Here is a 23647-nt window from a genome sequence, read left to right as displayed (position 1 = left end):
CAATATCAACTTTTCTTGTGTCCTCTAACATAACTGTGGAAACATAATGAGCCTGTTTTATATGTATTTTCAACCACTGTGCCATTGTTTTCTACTCTCTCTTATTTACCATTAACCTCCTTAGACCCGAACTCTTCCACGGCATGCATTTTTTATTTCTATTTGATATTTGGGCTGATTGGGTCCTGATGAATGTAAAAACAAAGATTTACAAGATTTATTTTTTTAACCTAATTTTTGTTTCTGAGAAAAATGAGAGCCTACCACCATAGATAGATAGATAGGCAGGCAGGCACACACACACACACACACACACACACACACACACACACACACACACACACACACACACACACACACAATAAATCTTCACCTAACAGAACTGAGATACACTCCTGCTTAAACTGAGATACACTCCTGCTTACACGGGACACTAAATTGGATAAGAGGAAAAATGGATGGATGGATGTGCATGTTTATTTTCTCTCCTTGCTAGAATAACTGAAAGATCTGAAAATGTACTTTACAACAGTAGAGGTAGAAGTCGAAGGCCAGTATAAGCAGTATGACAGTTAAACTGGATATTTTCTGGTAACATCATTTGTAGATGAGGAGGCCCAGATTACACAAAACAGGTTTAGTCTGCCAAGTTGGCATTGTTAAAATATGAAAAGTGATAAAACAGAATTTAATTTCACATTCTAACTGTGATTTTCACCATAGAATTAACAGTAACTTCAAATAGTAAAACAGTAAAGCCCCCCCCCAACAAAAAACAGGAAAAACTAAATTATTTGATGATGTAAAATTACAATACATTTCACTATATTTTTTTGAAAGGCAAATAAATATATTCAATATTTAACCGCAATGTTTTCTGTGCTACGTTATACATGAGCTATAGCAGCAGAAGACCACACATGGTGACTCCTGTCAGGTAAGAACAGGACAATTGATAAGTCTCGATTTCTGCTGCAACATTTGGCTTTCAAACTTGTGTTTCTCAAACTTCTTTTATGAACATGACAGTGAGTTCACTGTTTTCAGACATCCTCCACAGTCACCAAATATCAGCAGCCATGTGATGATGTAATCTCAATATGGACCAAAATCTCTGAGGAGTGTTTCCAGCACCTTGTTGAATCTGTGTCTTGAAGAATTGAGGCAGTTCTGGAGATAAAGGTACCAGCAAAGTGTAACTAATGAAGTCATTATCAGTTCATCATCAAAGATCTAAACCCCCCAAGGGGCTCAGTGAAGTCACTTCTATGAACATTTTAATCAAAAAAGATGTTTAGCAAATAACAGAGTTGATATTTTTCCTGGTGAGCAGCAACAATATGACTATTTTACATGTAAGTCACCGTACATGTAAAACATCGTATCCATAATGCCTGTTATCCATGTGCCTGTTACTAATGCTTTTCATTACAGTCTCTGCCTGCTTTGGCTTATACTTTAAGTAGTTAACACTGCAGATGTCGTAAAATATCCACTGCCAGCCGGTTTCTTTGCTTTGTGACAGAACGTGTTCACAGTATATCACTCATGGTTTTCTCCCGCTCCTCCTTTCTTCCTTCCCGAGTCCACACCGAGAAAAGTGTAACTGCGAGGCCTCTCTGTGGGCATTAATGTGGACCTCGCTTTGTCGTTCCTCTTTTCCATCAGGGTAAGACCAGGTGTTATGTAAGATGGCTCATACTGTCAGGGAAACAGAAAAAGAGTATCAGATATTGGCACTATGGCACTATAGTTATATACTTCTCACATATGAGTGAATTTAAAGTTAATGCTACCTTTGCTTTTCAACCTGAGGGTAATTACAGAGATAAAACAGACTACTTAGTTTCTTTTCTTTTTTTTTTACTCTAAAACAGTAGAAATGATTCTTGTCGCTTCTAAAATATTTGAAAAATAAATTACATGTGATTTCACTCATTCAGACAATAACTTTTTTTTAAAAATTTGATTGTAGTTTTTAGGGGTCACCAGCCAAAAAGGCAGAAAACCCTTGGCTAATTTGTACTTTCTACACGTATGTTTATCTTTTGTTTGCAATGATTCAAACACATGGATTTTACTAAAAGGAAATTTCACTAAAAATAATTTTTTTCTTTTTTTTGGCTTCTTATTACTTACTTCAGAGTTCTAAGATGATAACTTTTAATACTGAGGAGAAGAGATATTTGCAAAAGGCCACTGTTATGTTTTTGTGGAGTGACAACTGACTTAATTTCAGGTTTATTTCTATAGTCCCAAATCACAATAACAAGGTTCTTTATATTGTGAGCTAAATGCACTGCAGTGTAAGTAAAACCCCAAACTTTCAATTTATCTCCGATGAGCAGCACTAGGAGGATTCTTCCTTTTAACAGGAAGTAACTCCCGGCCAATCCAGGCGCAGGGAGAGGCAGCGATGTGACATAACCCCTCACAGGGATTAAGGGGGAAGAAAAAAGGAGAGCACAGAGAGAAAAGGGAGAGCCTCAATAAATATCTTTCTAAGTCTCTAAGTCCTTTAGTTAGTTAGTTAGTTAGTTAGTTAGTTAGTTAGTTAGTTAGTTAGTTAGTTAGTTAGTTAGTTAGTTAGTTAGTTAGTTAGTTGAATCTGCACACTTACAGTGGGCCTGGTATATCTCGGCACTGAGACTCTTTTCTTTTCATGACTTGTAGCTGCGTCTTCCTTGCTCAGATCCCACATGGACTGGGTATGTATACTCTTTGATTCTCTCTTAAGCAGTCCTGAACTGGTATGTGGAATTTTCCTCATGATGTCGCTCAGAGCGCTGAAGTTATCCTCCCTGTGCATGCTCAAGATTATCGGCTTCTGACAGGAGAGAAATACATCTTAGCTTTTCTAGGAGCTCCATATCAAGATGAGATTGAGTGTTTTGAAAGCAAAAGCAGGTTACTTACTCTAGAAGATGGCTTGTTCACCATTTTTTTTGCAATATCATCTGTTTTACTCTCCTCTTCTTTAATAGAGTACCTTCTTGCCTGAAAAGAGTAACGCCTGTATGTTTCCTCGTTTGCTTTGTCATCATATCTAGATGTATTTCTGGTATATAAAGTCGTGCTCCTCTCTGATGGGTGGTGCCTGGAAGTGTCTCTCTCCATGCTGCACTCCATCCAGTAGGAATAAAAAGTGACAAACTTTATTTTAGACATTTTAGACCATTTGAAAATGAAACAACTCTGAATAAATATGCAAAAGGAAAGCTAAGGAAAGCTAAATTATAACCACCAGGCTTTATCCTTTAAAAAAAAAAAGTTTTCCTTGTGTGAACATGTCATTTGAATATAAAAGGATAGAAAAGTAATTTAAAAAAAAAATCATACCAACACACACACAGAAGAAAAATCTGGCATTATTTTAAAGTAGGTACAGTTAAAATGCTTATGACCAGCTTTTCTCAATAAGCCACAAATGTGCTGGATACAATAGAGTACGGTACAATATAATCTACAAAATACACAATTTGGACATTAAATTATTATTTATACAATTATTTCAATAACTTATTTTGGTGCCAGATATTTGGACATGACATCTTACCTTTTTGTTCTTTCTAAAGGAGCTGGCTGTGCTGATGAGGACTCCCTGCTCCTAAATCAAGACCAAGATCAAGATCATGGAAAAAACAGAGACAACTAATTGTCTTAATCATAGCATAGCTAATAATAGGACTTACTTGAAAAGTAATTTTTCTATGACATCAGTTGACTCTGGAGGCAGATTGTCGTTGACCCTATCAAATACAAATATCTGTAAAAACATCCTACAAACATATACAAATAGATATATTTGGACAAGAAATTGCCAAAGAAAAAACTTGTATCTTGTTGATCTCACCTTTTTCTTCTGTCTGAAGTATCCGGCTGAGTCGATAAAGACTCTCTGCTCCTAATAAATAATCAAGATCTTAAATGTTTGTGCAAACGAGCTAATAGTCTTAATAACAGCATAGCTCATAATAACACTCACTTGAAAACGGCTGGTTTTTCTATGTCAGTTGCAACAGGAGACACGCTTTCAGATAACCTGACAAATACATAAATCTGTAAGAACGTCCTCAAAATATAGATATATTTGGACGTGAAATTTTAAAATTAATAATTATTTTTCCATATATCATGTTGATCTTACTTTTTTACTCTGTCTGAAGTAGCTGGCTGAGTTGATACGGGCTCTCTGTTCCTGTGAAAACAAATAAGATCCCAAATATCCTCAGCCTGGAAAAAACAGACCCCTAATAATCTCAGTCATACCACAGCTAATAACAAGACTCACTTGAAAGTTGATTTTTCTATGACATCAGTTGCCACCGGAGAGATTTTGTCTTTGACCCTGTCAAACACAAAAATCTTTAAAAACATCCTAAAATATTTACAAATAGATAAATTTGGACAATCAATTTAAAAAAAACTAAGTTGTATCTTGTTGATCTTACCTTTTTGTTCTGTCTGAAGTATCCGGCTGGGTTGATAAGGACTCTCTGCGCCTATGAAAATAGTCAAGATCCCAAAAGTTTGTGTAAAACATTGACATGGAAAAAAAAATCGAATAGTTTGAATCATTACATAAGACTCACTGGAAAGTGGATTTCTCCATGTCAGTTGCCACTGGAGAAAGGCTGTCTGTGATCCTGTCGAATTAAAAAATCTTCAATAACATGGTGAAAATATACATATATTTGAAAATGACAGTCTAAAAATAATTCTCTTTTTTTTTTGTGTCTTATTGATTTCACCTTTTCGTTCTCTCTGAAGTAGCTGGCTCTGCTGTCAAAGGCTCTCTGTTCCTATGAGCATAATCAAGATCCCTAATGTTTGTGTAAATCATAACATAGCTTTTAATAAGACTCACTTCAAAGTTGAGTTTTTAACAACTTCAGTTTCCACTGGAGAGAAGTTTTCTTTGAATCTGTCAGACACAAAAATCTGAAAAAAAAACATCCTGCAGCACAAAATATTGAAAATATCCAGTTTGCTATTCTGGAAATTACTCAGAGAATAATACAAAAGGGATGGCAGGTTAAAGCAAGAAGCAAGAAGATCAGCTACAGGTTTGGTTAAAGGACAGAATAAATTCTGGCCATGAGAATTTTAAATATGTCTGCTGTATTCTGACATATTTATTCAAGGACTGATGATGATGTGGAGACTAATTCAGATACACTACCTTCTTTTATCCTCAAGATGGTTTTGGTTGTTAGTAAATCCATCCATTAAAGGTGTGTTTTTATCTAACTGCATGCTGTTCTGTAGCGCCATCTCCAGCTTCACCACTTCCCCATGAAGATACAGAGGACTGGTTGGCAAGCTGCTTTCTTCTGAAAAAACTCCCATCTTATCCCAGTCCAGAGGGGAAACAGCACGTGGGGAGGGAGGGTCGGTGATATCGGGATCAACAGAGATCCTTTTCAGAAGTCTGACAGCTGAAATGTCTTTAAGCTGATGGTTTTGGTTCACATGGGTTGCAGTGGAAAGAACTGGGAGTGAACTAGCATACAAAATCCTGAACTCCCGGTCAAATGCATCAACAGCTGGTCCCCTCAGGACGGTGATCAGCTGCCGGTGCAGGTGGGTATCCGTCCAGGTGAAGCTGCAGAATTCAGCAACAATGTTTTGAGTCACTTTCAAGCATTTACGCCTCACATACAAAGACAAGCAGGTGGAAGCCAAATCTGTTTACCTGTAGCTGCCGTGGATGACTGTGTCTAAATCCACCAGAATGAATTTCTCATTCATTTCCCCAACCAGCTTTCTTCCATCCCTCAAACCAAAACTTCTCCCACCAAGAGCTCGGACCCGTATGTTCTGTCAAAACACAAGGTTTAAACTCAGCATTGCATTACACTAAAACCTGTGACAGTGCCAAAAGCTGAATCGTCACATTGGTGTGTAACGCTGTAAGTACTGTAGGTACAAACAAGACCATGATCTTGATATGATTAAGTGGTACTTTAGGTTTCAAGGTGATATAATCAATGCAAAGGAGTGTAGGCTTGATCCGCTGAGGACACAAGAAAGAATGTCTAAAAGTGCATGTAACAGGTACGACTGCGTTTACACTTGGATTTAAATTGATTTTGTGGAAAGGATTGGATATAAGTGTAAACAGGGTTTTAATTCAGCATTCTATCCAAGTATGGCTGAATTCTGCCCTGATTTTACCTTCTGTTCATCTATTTCATGAGCAGCTCTAATGAGAATGCTGTCTTTTCTTGAAAGCAATACAAACTCCATTGAATGCTGTGCAACCAGTTTAGCTGTGTGGCTGATTCTCTGCTACATTCCTACCATCAGCTTGTCAAAGCAAAAAGACAAGACTTGCAGTTTGAGTTCCAACATATGTGCACAGAGTCAAGTAACTCAAACTGAACTAAAGCAATAAAACTACATTTGAAAAGCATTTTTAACTTAAATAAATACAAAAACTAGACTTTGGGAACAAATGTGTGCTTATAGATGTCACTACAGTAGCATGGGACATATGGGAAGTGTTTTTAGTTTCATTCTTTTTCAGCTTAAACAAATTTGCCACCACATTGAGCACAACAAGACTTTGTTGCACATGTTAAGACCAGGATAGCAAATGAAAATATCCCATTCCACAATGCGCTGCTGTGTCCAACTAAAATCTTTGTTTTATTTACTGCCATGTGTGAAGGATGGCTGCTAGGTGTGTGCTGATTTGTATGTGTTGACTCACTGGATGCCAGAGCCTGTTGGACGAGAACTTCTCCTGAATGGACCTTTGGTTCAGGATGATGTAGACAGGGACGCCCCGAGAGGCAGCACTGTGTAAATCTCCAATTATTGCACTATCTGTCAGTCTGTCTATCACGATGGCAATTACCTGAATGACATGAAAATATGCATGTATATAATTTAGCCTGCATTTTTAACTAAAGCCCACTTCTTTCAGTGTTCAGGCCTATCATAAGAATACAATCATAACAAAAAGAAATGATGAAATCATAATGGCTAAAAGTTAAAATTTGATGGTTAATTATCAGAGAAATGCCTAACAACAAAAAGAGTTCTTTAGAGGAAGTGCTGCCTCTAAGGCTTTCTCTACGGGAAATCTTCAGGAGTGCAAAAAACCCCCCAACAACATAAAAATATTTAACTCTAGGAGAAATTTAGCAAGCAAGACAAACACAGGCGTCTTCATCAGGGTCTAAGCATATAACTAATTTCCTTTTAGATATCCTGACTTTATGTACTTCATATGAAAACATAAGCTGTTTCTATTCGTGAAAATAATGAATCCAGCTGAAATTTGCGTACCTGTCTGGCTCTTTGTAACTGCCGTCTGATCACCTCTCTGACTGAAGGTTCCCCTTCTGCAGGAGGGCTGGTGTGGACTGTGACACTTGCCGTTACCGACCAGGGGGTTTTATGAGGCCAGCCCAACTCCAGGCCCGGGACTGGCACGTCCGAGTGGCAGGGAAAGTAACTGGAACAGAAGTCCTTCATCTCTGCCATGCTCTCTGCTCCATTCTCATGTTGTAGCCGCGGATCGTTGAAAGAGTAGCTCTGAACCCAGCTTTTAAACTGGCTGACCTCTTCAGAGGATAAGAAGCAGTCGGGGAGCTCTTTGACGACTGAGTAGAAAGCCTCTGGTCCAGCGCTCAGCAGCTTCTCCACTGCTTCTCTCTCCCTCTCACTATAGATGAACTCCGGGGAGGACTCATCCACCGGCAGGAAAACTGTATCCTCATCCAGACTCTCCTCGTTGTTTGACATGACTGTAGTCTTTCCCGGCAATAAGCGTTAACTTTTTTAAAGCAGTGAAACTCAACTCATGTCGCTCTCCAATCAAGAAAAACGGAGATTTTCATTCACTCCTCCAGAAAAAAAACAACTCACTATTTCCATTTATGGCAGTTCAGAGATATCTTGTCCTCGCTTGCAGTCGGACTCTACGATTTTGTCCCCTAAAACAACCAAAAAATAAAATAGGTTGAAATGTTTGATGACTAAATCAGCACTTTGTGAAACTCACCTCCTGGGCAGTTTGATCTCTTTGGCTCAAGTGTGATACGATACGTAAGCTGAGAGCAGCTGTGATTCTTCTGTGTGTGTCACCTCACCCACCTGTTATCTAATTTCATTAAAGGCTTCCACTCCTTGTTGCTGACACCATTCCCAGATTCCAGACATACTGCGGAGCTGACGGATCGCTTCAGATCACAGACGCCCTGGCATGACTCTACTTTATCCCCTCTGTCTTCACAGCATATATTGCCGGTTTCCGATTGTAAAGAAGATGCATATACCTGTGTGTGAGGCGTGTAGTGGATTATAGTGCCATGCATGCTTTATCTGAGAAGCTGTCGTGCGCCACGCAGTGTTTTTTTTCTGGGACCGGTCCAGCCTGACGGGTAAGTTTACGGGTAACGTGTAATACTGTATCTAGCTCTGCATCAAACGGTGATAGGTGCAATCTGTAAGCTGTTTCATTTTGATTTCTTTGGAAGTGCTTTAACGAAGCTGTTTGTGTTTCTAAAGCACGCGGGAGTTATCACTGATTTTTCCCCCTCTTCTGTTCCGTTGAAAATGTCCTGATGTTGCTTTGAAAAGATAAACAGCGAATGCCACAAATTGGTGAGCGATTGAATGACAAAGAGGGAGCAGCATTTTTGCAGCCACAGTGTTATGTCGTTAGATTAAACCTCCTCTGCTTTACAAAGCACTTACTGAGAAACAAAGGAAAGCCCACACAGACTGAACCCTTTAAAACACAGGAATGCTCTTTAGCCCAGCTCTGAATGCATGACCTTTTAATGAGTGCATTTTCTCATTGCATAAAAAATATATATAAACATTAAACACAGAAATTTATACATATATTTGCTCACTCAATTATTCTGTAGTAACTTTGAATTCCCTGGAAGCAGGAATAAGAAAACTGAGCTGTGGCATTTAAAGATGCACTTCATTCTCAGTCATCTTATTTCCTCATCATGTGTGCTTATACTCTTAACTGGAGGGACAGAAAGAGAAAGACAGAGAGAGACAGATAAGGTCTCTGAATAAGGTGCCTTCGCTTCAGCTTCTTGTTGGCTCACTGCTTCTTGCGCAGGTGGATGTACAGGACTCCACTCACGAGAAGCAAGGGGACGCACAGCCACGCCAGGATGAAACAGTAGCCAAAGTGTCCTTTGTTCAAGACTCTTGAGTCATCAAAAATCTCCTTTCTGTGGAAGGTGGAGATGAGGCAAGCGGCAAAGTCCGCGAAACCTGCAAACGTTTTAAAATAAATAAACAACAACAACAACAATAAAAAATCGTATTTTAAAACCACATTAGAGAGTGAGTGACATTGCTTAATTTTACAGTCATCGGGTGAGGTGATGAACCTGATACATTGGTTCACACTAACACCTGTCTGTTATTGTTACACTTATGCGTTTTGTTCTTTACGTTTATTTACAGTACTGTGAGCAGAATTCCTCAGGATTTTGAGCCCTAAACGCTCAGCGAGGCTGGTGGGGGGCAGTCAGAAGAGAGAGGAGCATTTATTGTCACTTTAATACACATCTATGATGACTCCCTAAAATATAAGTACAATCATTTTAAGGTTTTAAATATCAATGGTCATATACAGTTTTCTCTTTTATTAAGAGAAGAGGAGCCATGTCATTTGACATATCAGTGCTTTCCAACCTCCAAGAGCTGTCTGTCATGCTCTACCTCACTGGTTTCTAAAGATGCAGCATATATATCCCTAAAAAACAAAAAGATTGTTGGTTGGTCTGTTCTGATTGGCTGCCTGTCCCAAAACCGAAAGTTCTAACTGCAGGTGGGAGGGGCTTCTGTGCCTCAGATGACCATCTTTGGAATATATGGTCTCGCTGAGCGATTATCTGAACATCTACTAACCAGGCTTACAGGAATTACTTGTACATACTTTTGCCTCATTATCTGAAAAGTAGGTTTTGAGCATGCACCAATGTATCAGCAAAAAAATAAGGAAAAACACAATAAACTGACTTTGAAGGTTAAAAACACTTATTTTTTTAAGTTTTAAGCAAGTGGTAATAAGACAGGAGCTAATACTGAATTTGTTGAGGACTAGATACAGCTGTGGTTTAACACACGGTGGTGCTCTAGTGAGCCACAGTTTAAAGGTGTGAATCGTGCAATTACTTTGATTATAATCACAACCATCAGGCTACACAAACTGTTGTCAGACCAGTTTATTGATGTTTTGAAGTGCACATGAGATAAGAAAACTGTTTGATGACAAGAAAATTAACATCTTTGTCAAACTTCAACCATATAGAAGAAAAGCATGATTCAAAAAGTTTGGAAAAATAAGAAAGCAACTGTTTTTAAAATTAAATCAATGTAATGGAAGTGTCCAGTCCAATTAATACAAAATTAGCTACTAATTGACTAAAATTAGTAAATTAGTTACTCTTTGCAAAGAAAGAAGAAGTCATTAAATACCTGCAAAGGCCTGACAGAGGCCTGTGATGTAGAACAGGCTTCCTCTGGACATGGTGAACAGCTGACCCAGAAAAACCAGGAAGGAGATTGAGGAGAAGACCACAGAGAAGACCATGAGGGCCTGGATAGACTGCAGCCAGTCTGGAAGAACAAGTTAAAGGAAGAGCATGGCTCACTATGGAGCTTTGAACTGTTATGCAATAGCCAGTGATGCAGAAATGAAATTAGAGGTATGAAGTTGTGCGAGCTGGAGGCCCTCACCCGATGAAGCCAACAGAACCACATCATCTGCAAAAATCAGAGATGAGATTCTGAGGCCACCAAAGCGAAAGCCCTCCGCCACTTGGCTGCGCCTAGAAATCCTGTCCATAAAAATTATGAACAGAACCGGAGACAAAGGGCAGCCCTGGCGGAGCCCATCACCCACCGGGAACGAGTTCGACTTATTGCCGGCAATGCGAACCAAGCTCTTGCAACGGTTGTATAGGGATCAAATGGCCCGTAGCGATGGGCCAGACACCCCATATTCCCGCAACACCTCCCACAGGACACCCCGAGGGACACGGTCGAATGCCTTCTCCAAGTCCACAAAACACATGTAGACTGGTTGGGCAAACTCCCATGCACCCTCAAGTATCCTGGAGAGGATAAAGAGCTGGTCCAGTGTTCCGCGACCAGGACGAAAACCGCATTGTTCCTCCTGTATCCGAGGTTCGACTAACGGACGAACTCTCCTTTCCAGCACCCTGGCATAGACTGTCCCAGGGAGGCTGAGGAGTGTGATCCCCCTGTAGTTGGAACACACCCTCCGGTCCCCTTTCTTGAAGATGGGGACCACCACCCCGGTCTGCCAGTCCACAGGTACTGCCCCTGATCTCCACGCAACCTTGCAGAGGCGTGTCAACCAGGACAGCCCTACAACGTCCAGAGCCTTCAGGAACTCGGGGCGGACCTCATCAACACCAGGGGCTCTGCCACCAAGGAGTTGTTTAACTGCCTCAGTGACCTCGCCCCCGGAAATTGGCGGGTCATTCCCCTCATCCCCAGACTCTGCTTCCTCCTCGGAAGACGTGTCAGTGGGATTAAGGAGGTCCTCGAAGTATTCCTTCCACCGCCTGACAATTTTCTCAGTCGACGTCAGCAGCGCTCCGCCAGCACTATACACAGTGCAGGTAGAGCACCGCTTTCCCCTCCTGAGACGTCTGACGGTTTGCCAGAATCTCTTCGAGGCAGCCCGAAAGTCTTTTTCCATGGCCTCTCCGAGCTCCTCCCACACCCGAGTTTTTGCTTCAGCCACTGCCCGAGCCGCATTCCGCTTGGCCTGTCGATACCTGTCGGCTGCCTCCGGAGTCCCACAGGCTAACCAAGCCCGATAGCACTCCTTCTTCAGCCTGGTGGCTCCCTTCACCTCTGGTGTCCACCATTTGGTTCGGGGATTACCACCACGGCAGGCACCAACCACCTTGCGGCCGCAGCTCAATGCAGCAGCTTCGGCAATGGAGACGCTGAACATGGTCCATTCGGACTCAATGTCCCCAGTCTCCCTCGGAATGCTGTTGAAGCTCTGCCGGAGGTGTGCGTTGAAGATCTCGCGGACTGGGGCCTCTGCTAGACGTTCCCAGCACACCCTCACTACGCGTTTAGGTGCACCAGGTCTGTCCAGCGTCTTCCCCCGCCACCTGATCCAACTCACCACCAGGTGGTGATCAGTTGACAGCTCAGCCCCTCTCTTTACCCGAGTGTCCAGAACATATGGTCGCAGGTCTGCTGATACGATTACAAAATCGATCATCGACCTGCGGCCTAGAGCATCCTTGTGCCACGTGCACTTATGGACACTCTTATGTTCGAACAGGGTGTTCGTTATGGCCAAACTGTGATTAGCACAGAAGTCCAGTCCCTATTGCCAGTCTTGGCAGCCGGGGGTCAGTCCGCCAGGGCCTCCGCTCCTGGCCGCCACCCGGCACACAATGCACCCGACCCCTATGGCGCCTCCTGCGGGTGGTGGGCCTGCGGGAGGATGGGCCCATGTCTCCTCTTCGGGCTGTGCCCGGCCGGGCCCCATGGACTAAGGCCCAGCCACCAGACGCTCGCCCTCGGGCACCCTCCCCGGGCCTGGCTCCAGGGCGGGGCCCCGGTAACCCTATCCCGGGCAGGGTAAACTGTTCCCTCGATGTCCTTTTCATAAGGGTCTTATGAATCGCTCTTTGTCTGGTCCCTCACCTCACCGCTCCAGTTCGCAGCCGAGTGTGAAGCAGCGGGAATGAGGATCAGCACCTCCAAATCTGAGGCCATGGTTCTCAGCCGGAAAAGGGTGGAGTGCCCACTCCGGGTCGGGGATGAGTTCCTGCCCCAAGTGGAGGAGTTCAAGTATCTCGGGGTCTTGTTCGCGAGTGATGGGAGAAGGGAGCCGGAGATCGACAGACGGATTGGGGCTGCAGCTGCAGTAATGCGGACGCTGCACCGGTCCGTCGTGGTGAAGAGGGAGCTGAGTGTAAAAGCGAAGCTCTCAATTTACCGGTCGATCTACGTCCCTACCCTCACCTATGGCCACGAGCTGTGGGTAGTGACCGAAAGAACGAGATCGCGGATACAAGCGGCAGAAATGAGCTTCCTCCGAAGGGTGGCTGGCCTCTCCCTTAGAGATAGGGTGAGAAGTTCGGCCATCCGGGAGGGGCTCAGAGCAGAGCAGCTGCTGCTCCACATCGAAAGGAGCCAGCTGAGGTGGTTCGGGAATCTGACAAGGATGCCCCCTGGGCGCCTCCTGGGTGAGGTGTTCCAGGCATGTCCCACCGGGAGGAGGCCCCGAGGCAGACCCAGGACACGCTGGAGAGATTATATCTCTCGGCTGGCCTGGGAACGCCTTGGTATTCCCCCGGATAAGCTGGAGGAGGTGGCTGGGGAGAGGGAGGTCTGGGCCTCTTTGCTTAGGCTGCTGCCCCCGCGACCCGGCCCCGGACAAAGCGGATGAAAATGGATGAATGGAATGGATGGAAGTATGAAGTTAGAAATACTTTCTTACCACTTTGATTGATAGCAGAACACAACCAGGCTTCTGTGGCATTGTCATACATGCAGTAATGCCAGAGGTTGGAGACTTCTGATTCTGTCCAAACCCACCAGGTCTAAAGAAAGAAAGAAATTCAAAGTATGCTCACTCACACATTAAGACAAATATGCAGAAAGGCACATGGCACAAATCTACAGCTGGTATGTTGAGAAGCACCATTCTTTTGCTCAGTGCTCTTCATGTGAAATACAGAGTAACAGTGACATCTGTTGATAGAAGAGGGTAAATTATTTAACACAATTTCCCACGTCTCACCTTCTCAAGGGTGGCAATGACAAGCATGGCCAAGGAGAGCAAATGCAGCACCACTAAGGAGATGAGTAGGAAGACCATGGCTATTCTGAGATTCGAGGACGAGCCTAGAATCGGGTGTGCAAATGACCCTGTGAAGTATGTGAGAAAGTAAAATGATTAATTATTAAAAAGATTTTATAATTAGTCAGTGAACACTCCTCTTTGTTTTCTTCTTTTATGCTATTTAAAGTGACCCACAGATTTCCGTGGCCTGACACACTGGACTCTTTGTCTGCTTCTGGGCAGTTTCACTGACAATCTCTGCTCATTTATCAAGGCACAGGCACGCCACACAGAAGGAAGTGGATGCAGGGGAGTTGCTCCATCTCTTTAGACTCTATCCAGTCTCTGAGGGGCACATGAAAACATCTGCACTCTGTAACATCTGTAAACAAACATGCAGTATGAAACCCTTATGCTCATGATCGAATACTGTGGCTTCTACTTTTTAAAATCTGGATATAAACCTCCAGCGTTTAAATGCACAAAGCATGAAAATCATATTAACGAATAAAAAGTTTTTAACGCTTTGTCAAATGATTTTTTTGTAAACAGGCCTCTGAGTCAAAACAAAACAAAACAAGTAAAACTATTTAAATCTTTTGATAAGTCAGCAAATTTACTAAAACCTAAATCAAATGTTTCCTCTGTGTGACTAATAACTGTCTCTGCAGTAACAGAAGAGAGGAAAATAAACACTTTCCTGAACGTTTGGGAAGCTCAAAGGGGAAATTACATAGCTAAGTAACAGTCTTCAGTTTCAGTAACACATCTGGATAAAATTATTAAATGATTTTTTTTATAAAGCCTGCACACTACATTAGAAATTCTCCTTTTAAGTGATGTTTTTTTGTCTACTTTTTCAAATTAGAAATGGATAAAATGAAATTTTGAATTTGATGTGTCACCTTATGAGTCTGTAAATCGCACATCTGTTTACATTGGCACACTTCACTGTGTCGTTACCCTGCCAGGAGTTTGCATTGGTCTGGCATTACAGGGAAATGTTGCTCTTAAATCTCAGATGATCCAGAAAGACAGCGCTAAGTTATACTGTACAAAACTCCAGCATATCTCAAGATTAACACAGAAAGTGTAACTTCATAAAAGCTCAGAGAAGTATTTTGTTAGTCTCTTTATAATCCTCCCTAACAAGTGTGAGTAAACTTCTTACCCGTTTCAAAGCGTTGGAGTCGAGAGCTCGAGAGAGATCCTCAGATACTTTTCCCTAGTGACTCCTATCCACTATCTCTGCTTTTTCGTTCCTTGCAGAGGTTTTTGCTTGAACACTTGGAGAGAAGGGCACCGAGGAGGAATGCAGAGTTAGGCATAGGAGGAGTTCTCTACAGCCATTTCCTCCAAACTTTCCCTGCCCTCCCCCCAAATCTGTGGTCGGGACCAGCCCGATACCAAAAAATAACATTCCTGTGGACCTGCGTGAACACAGAACATATTCTTTGCAGTTTCCTGCACACATCCCATCTGTACTGAAAATATGGGTCATAATAATAACAACACTGTGCTCATTAGGGGGTGTGTTGAAAAATGAAAAGGATCCCACAGCATTTGTCATGATACTGCTAGATGTGTGGGCAGCACATGATTAAATTGCTACAGACAGATTTATGTGCCAATGCTGCATTCCTGCTCATGCTGTTTATTGAGCCTTGCAGCTTGGTATGAACACCACTACATCACTTCCTACGTGAGGCGACGGAAGGACAGGAAATAAGGGCTGATTCCTGCCCACTTTTGATTGTAAATGTAGAAGAAATCTCAGACCACCCAGAATAAAACACACACCGTTTCATCCTAAATTGAATCCCAAGAGACGATAATGATTTGTCTTTAAACTCAACTTCATCAAGTGACGTCATTCACGGTAAAGGTTTACTTAATTGTCCTGCCAGGTAGTAGACTTTGTCTCACTAATGAGAGACTGTCTTCTGTGTACCTGAAGTAGTGTCAAGATTAAAAAATATCAAATACAGAAAATAGGAAGAGGCTGGATTATTTTTACTGTTGTATTCATGTTTAGGAAGCACTTTGGTTCATTGAATTGTTGCTTATTATGCGGTTTCATTACAGCGCCACCTTAATACACATGAACTTATTGAAGACATCATAGCCCGTGAAAGTAAAATTGTAGTTTTAAAAGTACAGTACTGGGCTTGAGATTGCATTTTGCTAGGAAAATGGGATATAGGTGCCAGCATTTATTGGAATATGTGCACACATATACAGCATATAAAACAAAAACAGAGTTTATACAATTCTAACAAGTTTCGTAGACAATGTTTGTTATGACCACCTTTATGCTCTCACGCAGCAGACTTGGTTGTGGTTCCGAGGATCTCTAGAAGTAGAATTTGAGGCAGAGCCTTCAGCTCTCAGACCTCTCTACTATGGAGCCAAATCCCAGTTTGCATCCTGGAGACAGACACCCTTACTAAATTTAAGGTTAGCCTAAGCCCTAAGACAGCTGGGATAGGCTCCAGTGACCCCCCGCGACCCTGAAAAGGAAAAAGGAGAAGTGGATGGATGACTTAGTTATGGTGCTATAGGCTCAGATTTCATGGAAGGTACTGAGCACTTCTTGTCCATTCACCTCTTTTCACTCCTCAGGTGTTTATATCCCACTGCAGCATGTCCTTAAATCCTTGTGTTCTCTTTCCTTCCTCTCTTTTCTATTCTTCTCTTTCCCCTTCACCCCCAATCAGTCACAGCAGATGGCTGCCCCTCCCTGAGCTTGGTGCTGCCAGAGGTTTCTTCCTATTTAAAGGGGTTTTTCCTTCACACTGTTGCTGAGTTTTTGCTCATAGAGGATCATTTGATTTTCCTCCAAATACTGTAAGGTCTTTAACATACAGTGTAAATTGCTTTGAGGCAACTTTAGGTGTAATTTGGCACTACCTAACTAAACCTGCACTGAACTGAGTTCACTGAGGCAACTTTTCTTGTCATTTGTTTTAAGTCATCGTCAGGAATAGTTCTCCACACATTTTAAAGGACATTTACCTTTTTTTCCATATCCAGATGATCCTGCACTGCTTCAGTGAGCTGAGGTCCAGGCACTGGGGAGGTTAACCCTTGATTGTGGTTTTCCCCTCTATCCAGGTAGGGTTTTACTGAATTGACAGGTCGTTTGGGATCATTGTCATGCTCGAAAACCAAACTGATATTTTTATCAAGATCTCCAGCACCAGTGGTGGAAATACAGACCCAAACCATGACAAAGCCTACACTGTGTTTCACGGATGGCTGTTGACGCTCACTGTTGCACCTCTCTCCTCAACTCTGTTGATACTTACAATGATTGGAACCAAAGATTTAAACTTCCAAAAGACCTGCTGCCACAGTTTTTCCAGTGCAGTTGTGTATAATATGGTACCTCATCATTTTCTCCATTTCCCTTCCATAACAATGGCTTCTTGACAGCCAACCTTCACTGCGATAGTTTCTGGTGAAGGTTTAGCGAAAATCAACTAAAAAGGCCACAAATCAAGTTTGTTTGTTTTTTTTAAAGGAAAGACAGCACACCATGCTGAAATATTCCACTTTGACTAATAGCACTTTGTTTGCAACAATAAAGTCATTCCCAAAAACAAATCTCTCTTCCACAACAAATAACAGTCACTACAGTAACATGAGGAAAATAAACATTAATCCTTTCGTAATCTGAAGCATCCAGGAAGCTCAAATGGGAAGTGACATCATAAAGTAATACTCTTCAGTTTCAGTTCACTAATACAGCAGGAAAACATGAGTAAACTGATTATTATTATGAAACCGATTTATATTTAAAAAAAAAAAAAAAAAAAGCGGACGCTACATGTAACTTTATAGCTCTGTACATTAATGCAGCAGTGCACATTTTAATTGTCAGGAATTTTTATTGGTTGTATTGGAAATCTTCCCTCCAAAATTTTGAGATAACTGGGAAATTGAGGTTGTACTTCTTTGTCAGACTTCTGGGTTTTCTAGGGCATGGGGGTTATTAATTCTTTATTTATCCAGGTAAAAATCTCATTGAGATTATTCATCTAATTTCCAAGAGAGACATCATGGCAGCAAGAGTTAAACACATGTACCACATAACTACTTAAAAACCAAATACAATATTCTGTATAAACATGTAAAAAATATACAACAATGATTTAGAGCAATATTTAAAAACCAACCACACCAACTAAGAATTATTCTCCACTTTCAGATAGACTTAAAGTTCCAAAGGAAACCAATGTTGGATGCAAAAGACATAGAGAAAAAAAAAAGTGCCTTTATGAAAGTGTGTGAAAGGGTGGATGAGATAAAGTATAAAGTGCTTTGAATGCCCAAGTGCAGTAGAAAAGCAAACATTTTCATAAATGTTCTGTATTTTGTTACTATTTGAGCACATCTTCAAAGACCAATGCTGTAACATTTAACCAGGGCTGTGCAGGGGCAGGTGCTCAAAATTAAAAAGGAGTGCATAGAACCAGGCTGAATAACAACAACCCACATTCATCAAGAATCTAAAATAATATAGAATTGCATCATACTATCACTCATCAGGTGGGGACAATGCAAAGCAACCATAGCCTATATTTTACCTGATGGGGTACAATGTTACTGCTGCTGATAGTGCTGGAGGGCAGGGCTGTGTTGATCTGAGACTGTAGACATCAAGTCCAGAGGAGAAATGCTAGCTGATTAAAGTAGTGTTGTGAAATAATACAACGCAAAGATTGGTGACAGCTCTTGGAACCATAGGGCAACAGATTTAAAAACTGGGAAATAAACTGAAACTGTAGAGATCCATAGAGATACAAGTTTGCTGCAGAGAACGTTGGCCGGGGTCCACCCTACTATAAACCAAATTGCAGAGAACCTATGAGGATCCTACTCACCACCCTTCAACAGTTACACAGCTTAAACAGTTGCTAGGGGAAATGAATCCGAGCTGCAATGCTTAAAGACAACCTGTGATTATCGCCACCTACAACAGGAAAGTGTCAGGGGGAGTCAGGAGTAGGCCACAGCTGCACCAGCCTCCGATTAAAGAGCTAAGGGAGGGGTGAATGTTCATGCTGCGTTCACAAACACCATGCATGAACAAAACATCTCCTACAAAATATTACCCACAACATTAGAGTAGCTTGAGAAGGTGATATCGGCCTGCGCATCCAATTAGCATTCGCCCACGTTATGTTTTACCCGTGTAAAAGACAACGAAAATTTTTAGCGTCAGATTTTTAAATCCCAGAGTTTGTCCGAGGGCCCTCCTCCGTCGTCGCAGGACTGTACCGTTAGAACGACGGGAAGAAAACAACGCGCTCACGGTGTTCGGATTTTCAAAGGCAGTTTGAGACAATTGCGGCCAAAAAAAAAGAAAGAAAGAGTGGTATGAGACCGCAGTTATATGAGCTGCGGTCAAGCCATCCGCCTCTTATCCGCCACATAAAGTTTCTTGCGCTTCTACACTTGCCTTTACGGCAGCGCCTGTTTTCCTTCACACATACGCGCGCACACATATTGCATTGGGATAGCCTGGTTCCCCTTATTGTACCTCTGGGCCAAGTTTAATCACTATCAATTGCAATATTCCACAAAAATTAAAGGACAGTTATGCTCATGCTCATGTTCAATACAGTTAATGCAAAACAATCACATCACATTCACAAATTCATTAAAAATCATTCTTGATAGTTGACGTCATACTTTAAACGCATTCCTCCTCTGAGCTACCTATTGTGTCTCTGGACCAAGTTTCATCTGAAACTGCTTTTATACTCCCAAGAAATAAAAGGACAAGTCTGCTCAAATGTAAAAACTTTAAAGGAATGTGATAACGTAATGTTAAAATGTATTCAAAATCATTTGTTATAGTTGACACAAATTTCTCCTCTTCTTGGACACCCACACTATTCGTGTGCAAGATTTTGAATTTTCTGTAAAAAAAAAAAAAAAATGTTTAGGGTCACATTAAAAAAAAACTTTTTTTGCACTTTAACCTTTGCCTGACGTTCCTTCACTGCTCGGTCCATCACAATACTCAAAAGTTAAAGCAAAGATAACATTTCCTAATTTTAGAATAATCAGAATCAAAATGTCTTTATTGTCATTGTCGCAGGTACAACAAAATTAAAAGTGCTCTCCGATCAGTTGCATCATCAATAGAAATATAAAAATAAAATAAAATAAAATAAAAATGTAATAAAATCAATCAATGAAATACTTAATATCAAGTGCTAATAAGAATAGTATGAGCAAACATTCACATATATTCCCACAAACATGCTTCAGTCAGTGCATAGATCATTTCAAGAGTGGTATTGGCGACTGTCAAACCTTTGAGTCGCCGAGCAGCTGAATACGGGAATAATGTTGACGCGCCCGCTGTTCAAAACGTAAGTCAAAGTTCCAATTTAAAAAACTCCTTTATTTGTTATCAAAATTCTTGAAATCCATCCAAAACTCCCATCTCTGCAGGACCTGTACACCTCCAGGACACTGCGGCGTGCAGCTCGGATCTCAGCTGACCCTTCTCACCCTGGATACAGTCTGTTTGACCTGCTCACCTCAGGCAGGAGGCTCCGGTCCATTCGCACCAGAACCTCTCGCCATAAGAACAGTTTCTTCCCCTCTGCTGTTGGACACATGAACAATAAACGTACGACTGTCCCCACCACTAACTCATGATCCTACGCTGTGTTCACTGCATGATTCCATGTTTTGGCACTGATCACCACCTGCACTCATGTATATATCTTTCTACGTAGCACTTTTAATTCTTATTCTCATGTATATATCTCATGTATATCTCATGCATATATCTTTCTACGTAGCACTTTTAATTCTTATTCTTACTTTTATTTTTTCATGTCTATTTAAGCGCAATTTATGACACTATGTTTGCACTGAAGCACCGCAGCAATTTCCTAATGTTGTAAACCTGCTCAACATTTGGCAATAAAACCCTTTCTGATTCTGATTCTGAAAAAATGGTGATCAAAACATTCCAGGCTTGAGCGGTCAGCAAGTCAACTTCCCCCATCACCCACTCATTCAGAAAAATTCCCTCGGGCTGCAAACAGGTGACATTTAGACATATTATTGCTGTTGGGTAAAAGTTGTGTTTGAGTCTATTTGTGACTGTACTGTCTTCCCGAGGGCAACATTTCAAACTGGGAGGGGCCAGGGTGGGAAGTATCTTTTATAATGTTCTGAGCTTTTTAAGCAAGTATTGTGTAGCTCTTCCAGCGTGGGGAGAGGGCAGCCAGTGATCCTTTGGGCGGTGTTCATGACCCCTTGGAGTGGTTTCCTCTGAGCCACAGTGCTGCTAGTGTACCGGATGCATATGCAATAGGTTAGTACACTCTCGAAGGTGGCTCTGCAGAAGGACACCAGCAGTCTCTGTGTAATATTTTTCCTCCTGAGAATTCTCAGGAAGTACAGTCTCTGTTGGGCCTTTTTCAGCAGCTCAGAGGTGTTCATACTCGAGGAAAGGTTCTCCTCTATGTTGACTCCCAGGAAGCGAAAGTTTGCCACCCTCTCCACACAGTCGCCTTTAATGATTAGTGGTGGTATCTCTGCCTTTTTTCTTCTGAAGTCTATTATGAGTTCTTTGGTCTTTGAAGTGTTGAGGAGGAGGTTATTGGCCTTACACCATGACGACAGCTGCTCCACCTTATCTCTGTAAGCAGACTCATCACCCCTGGAGATGAGCCCCACCACTGTGGTGTTGTCTGCAAACTTCACAAAGGTGTTGCTCTGGTGGACAGGAGTACAGTCGTGAGTGTAGAGAGAGTAGAGCAGTGGACTGAGCACACAGCCCTGGGGTGAGCCAGTGCTGAGACTCAGGCTGAGGATGTGCGATGGCCAACTCTCACTCTCTGTCTACAGTCCGAGAGGAAGCTGTTGATCCACAAGCAGGTGGTGTATGGAAGCCCCAGGTCTTGTAGCTTCACCACCAGTTTGTGTGCAAGGTTGGTATTAAAAGCAGAGCAGTAACCCCTGAAAAGCATCCGCACATAGCTGCTCCATGCTGCCGTTAGGGCAGCATGGAGCAGCTATGGCTACGGTGTCTTCCGTGGATCAGTTAGCTCTGTAGGCAAACTGGTGTGGATCCAGGCTCCGAGGCAGGGCTACTGTGATGTGTCTGTGGACCAACTTCTCAAAGCATATCATTATCACTGGGGTGAGTGCCACTGGTGTGTAGTCAGGCTGGTGATGTGGGGCTTCTTAGGCAATGGGACTACGGTGGAGGACTTGAGGCAGAATGGGACAGTCGCCTGTGCGAGGGATTTAGTGAAGATCCCAGCCAGGTGTTCTGCACAATCCCTCAATATTTGGCCTGGCACTCCTTCAGGACCAGCCGCCTTCCTCGGGTTGACGGCCCGCAGAGTGCGCCTCACCTCGTGTTCTTCCAAGGTGAGGGTGCTGCTGCTGTGGGCCGCCTGTTGCAGCTGTGGCTCCAATACCTCGGGTACCACGGCCACAAAGCGGGCGAAAAAGATATTCAGTTCCTCCGCCAGCTCCAGGTCACCTTCCGTATCTCAGAGGTAGATCACCCAGTGTCACAGAGTAGCTAGCACTGCTTCCATCTAAGTGAAGAGCAGATTACCTGTATATTGAGCAGGGTATGAATGCAGCCAACATTTTCAGCCCCGCCAGGTTAACCCTTTAACAAATTAGCCTTGTATGTTGACTAAGAACCAAAAGGCTTAATAAAAATGATATTTAGAAGGCAGTAAATTGGTGGTTTTTTTATTTTACTTTGACTAAACGTAAACTTCAGAGTGGCGGACCTTAGCGCTACTGAGGTCTCAGAGTGAGGATTGGTGGCTAAATATTGGTGGTGGCAGTATAAATACTCACGTATGTTGCTGTTGCCATCCCGTTTTCTTTAGTAGCAAGCCAGCTAAGTGCAGATATGCGCGCGCCCCTTTAAGGGGTCTAGAAAAAGTGGGTCAAAGTATTGGCGCAATCTATCTTTATTTTTTAATCTAAATGAGATGAATTATCATTGCCTTTTAAATTTAAAAATACAATATGATGTTATCAACATAGATCATTTAGGATACATTAAATAATTAAATTAAATTAATTAGTTTAGATAGACTGTTCCTCTTTCTTTTTTTCTTTTTCTTTTTACCTTTTCCCCACAAATGCAACACCAAATCTCATATTTTATTTGTTCTAGATAGGGTGATCTCTAAATGGTTTGTCAAACAGAGCAACCTCAGCCTCATTTCAAAACTAACTTTAAAAGACGATATCAAACATTTTTAAGTAAAATTGCTTTTTCTTCATCACAAGCTAGCTGGTGTTATCTGCTAAAAGGCCTTTAGCGAGTAGGTAAAGTTCTAGAATAAACCAGTTAATTGTAATGTTAAAAATGACCTTATGACTTTCAAATGCGTAGAATTCACTTTTTACTTACCATGTTTTATTTCTTAGTAGTGGAGAAGTCCAGTGATATGTGATCAGGTCACAGTCTAGTTGAAAATGGCAGTTTGTGAAAACTTATGTGGCTTCTTCTGAGGCTTGTCTTCAACCCAAACAATTGGGTAAAGTTTTGACCCAGTATTTGATCAAAGCTACCAAACCTATGACCCGACAGAGTCAAGCTGTGGAGTGAATTGAAGAACTCGGCACATCACCAACCCAACTCCTGATTCATAACTTTTGAATAATATTTGGTCACACCAACCCAACTTACGAACGACTTTTACCCAGTATTTGAGTTAAGATAATAACCCAGCATTTTTTTTAATGTGTCTCAACCATTCTAATATACAAAAAGCCAAACTAAAGAACAATAGTTAAGAAATTCTT

General features: G+C 41.9%; 2 protein-coding genes and 1 long non-coding RNA gene across 10 annotated transcripts; 1 reads left to right on the top strand and 2 right to left on the bottom strand.

The window, feature by feature from the left end:
• Positions 1 to 442: 442 nt before the first annotated feature.
• On the bottom strand, positions 443 to 8319 carry fam83e (family with sequence similarity 83 member E). Of its 7 annotated transcripts, none has more exons than XM_080892272.1 (18): positions 8107 to 8319; positions 7297 to 7946; positions 6716 to 6862; positions 5696 to 5820; positions 5183 to 5605; positions 4868 to 4924; positions 4752 to 4823; positions 4593 to 4646; positions 4452 to 4502; positions 4292 to 4348; positions 4148 to 4198; positions 3986 to 4042; positions 3854 to 3904; positions 3693 to 3749; positions 3557 to 3607; positions 2917 to 3118; positions 2621 to 2827; positions 443 to 1701 (listed from the first exon to the last, which is right to left on the bottom strand). In XM_080892272.1, the coding sequence occupies exons 2-18, from the start codon at positions 7753 to 7755 to the stop codon at positions 1543 to 1545; spliced, it is 2280 nt and encodes a 759-aa protein (XP_080748398.1). In that variant the 5' UTR covers positions 7756 to 7946; positions 8107 to 8319; the 3' UTR covers positions 443 to 1542. The 7 variants fall into 7 exon arrangements, with proteins under 7 accessions (XP_080748398.1, XP_080748401.1, XP_080748400.1 ...); XM_080892275.1 differs by having other exon boundaries at positions 4752 to 4802; XM_080892274.1 differs by having other exon boundaries at positions 8015 to 8115.
• LOC308403043 lies at positions 8274 to 14152 on the top strand. The gene is made up of 3 exons (XR_013972850.1): positions 8274 to 8393; positions 13799 to 13924; positions 14019 to 14152. It is a non-coding gene; the product is annotated as an uncharacterized lncRNA (long non-coding RNA).
• emp3a (epithelial membrane protein 3a (MAM blood group)) lies at positions 8403 to 15148 on the bottom strand. Of its 2 annotated transcripts, none has more exons than XM_080892279.1 (5): positions 15003 to 15148; positions 13790 to 13917; positions 13487 to 13589; positions 10465 to 10605; positions 8403 to 9252 (listed from the first exon to the last, which is right to left on the bottom strand). In XM_080892279.1, exons 2-5 carry the CDS (start codon positions 13865 to 13867, stop codon positions 9077 to 9079), a joined length of 498 nt encoding a protein of 165 aa, XP_080748405.1. In that variant the 5' UTR covers positions 13868 to 13917; positions 15003 to 15148; the 3' UTR covers positions 8403 to 9076. The 2 variants fall into 2 exon arrangements, with proteins under 2 accessions (XP_080748405.1, XP_080748406.1); XM_080892280.1 differs by lacking the exon at positions 15003 to 15148 and adding an exon at positions 14027 to 14129.
• Positions 15149 to 23647: the final 8499 nt, after the last annotated feature.

The sequence above is a fragment of the Rhamphochromis sp. 'chilingali' genome (genome assembly GCF_963969265.1).
Source record: "Rhamphochromis sp. 'chilingali' genome assembly, chromosome: 9".
Lineage (NCBI taxonomy): Eukaryota > Metazoa > Chordata > Actinopteri > Cichliformes > Cichlidae > Rhamphochromis > Rhamphochromis sp. 'chilingali'.
The sequence above is the reverse complement of the archived record's forward strand: the minus strand, read 5'-3'. Positions and strand labels throughout refer to the sequence as shown.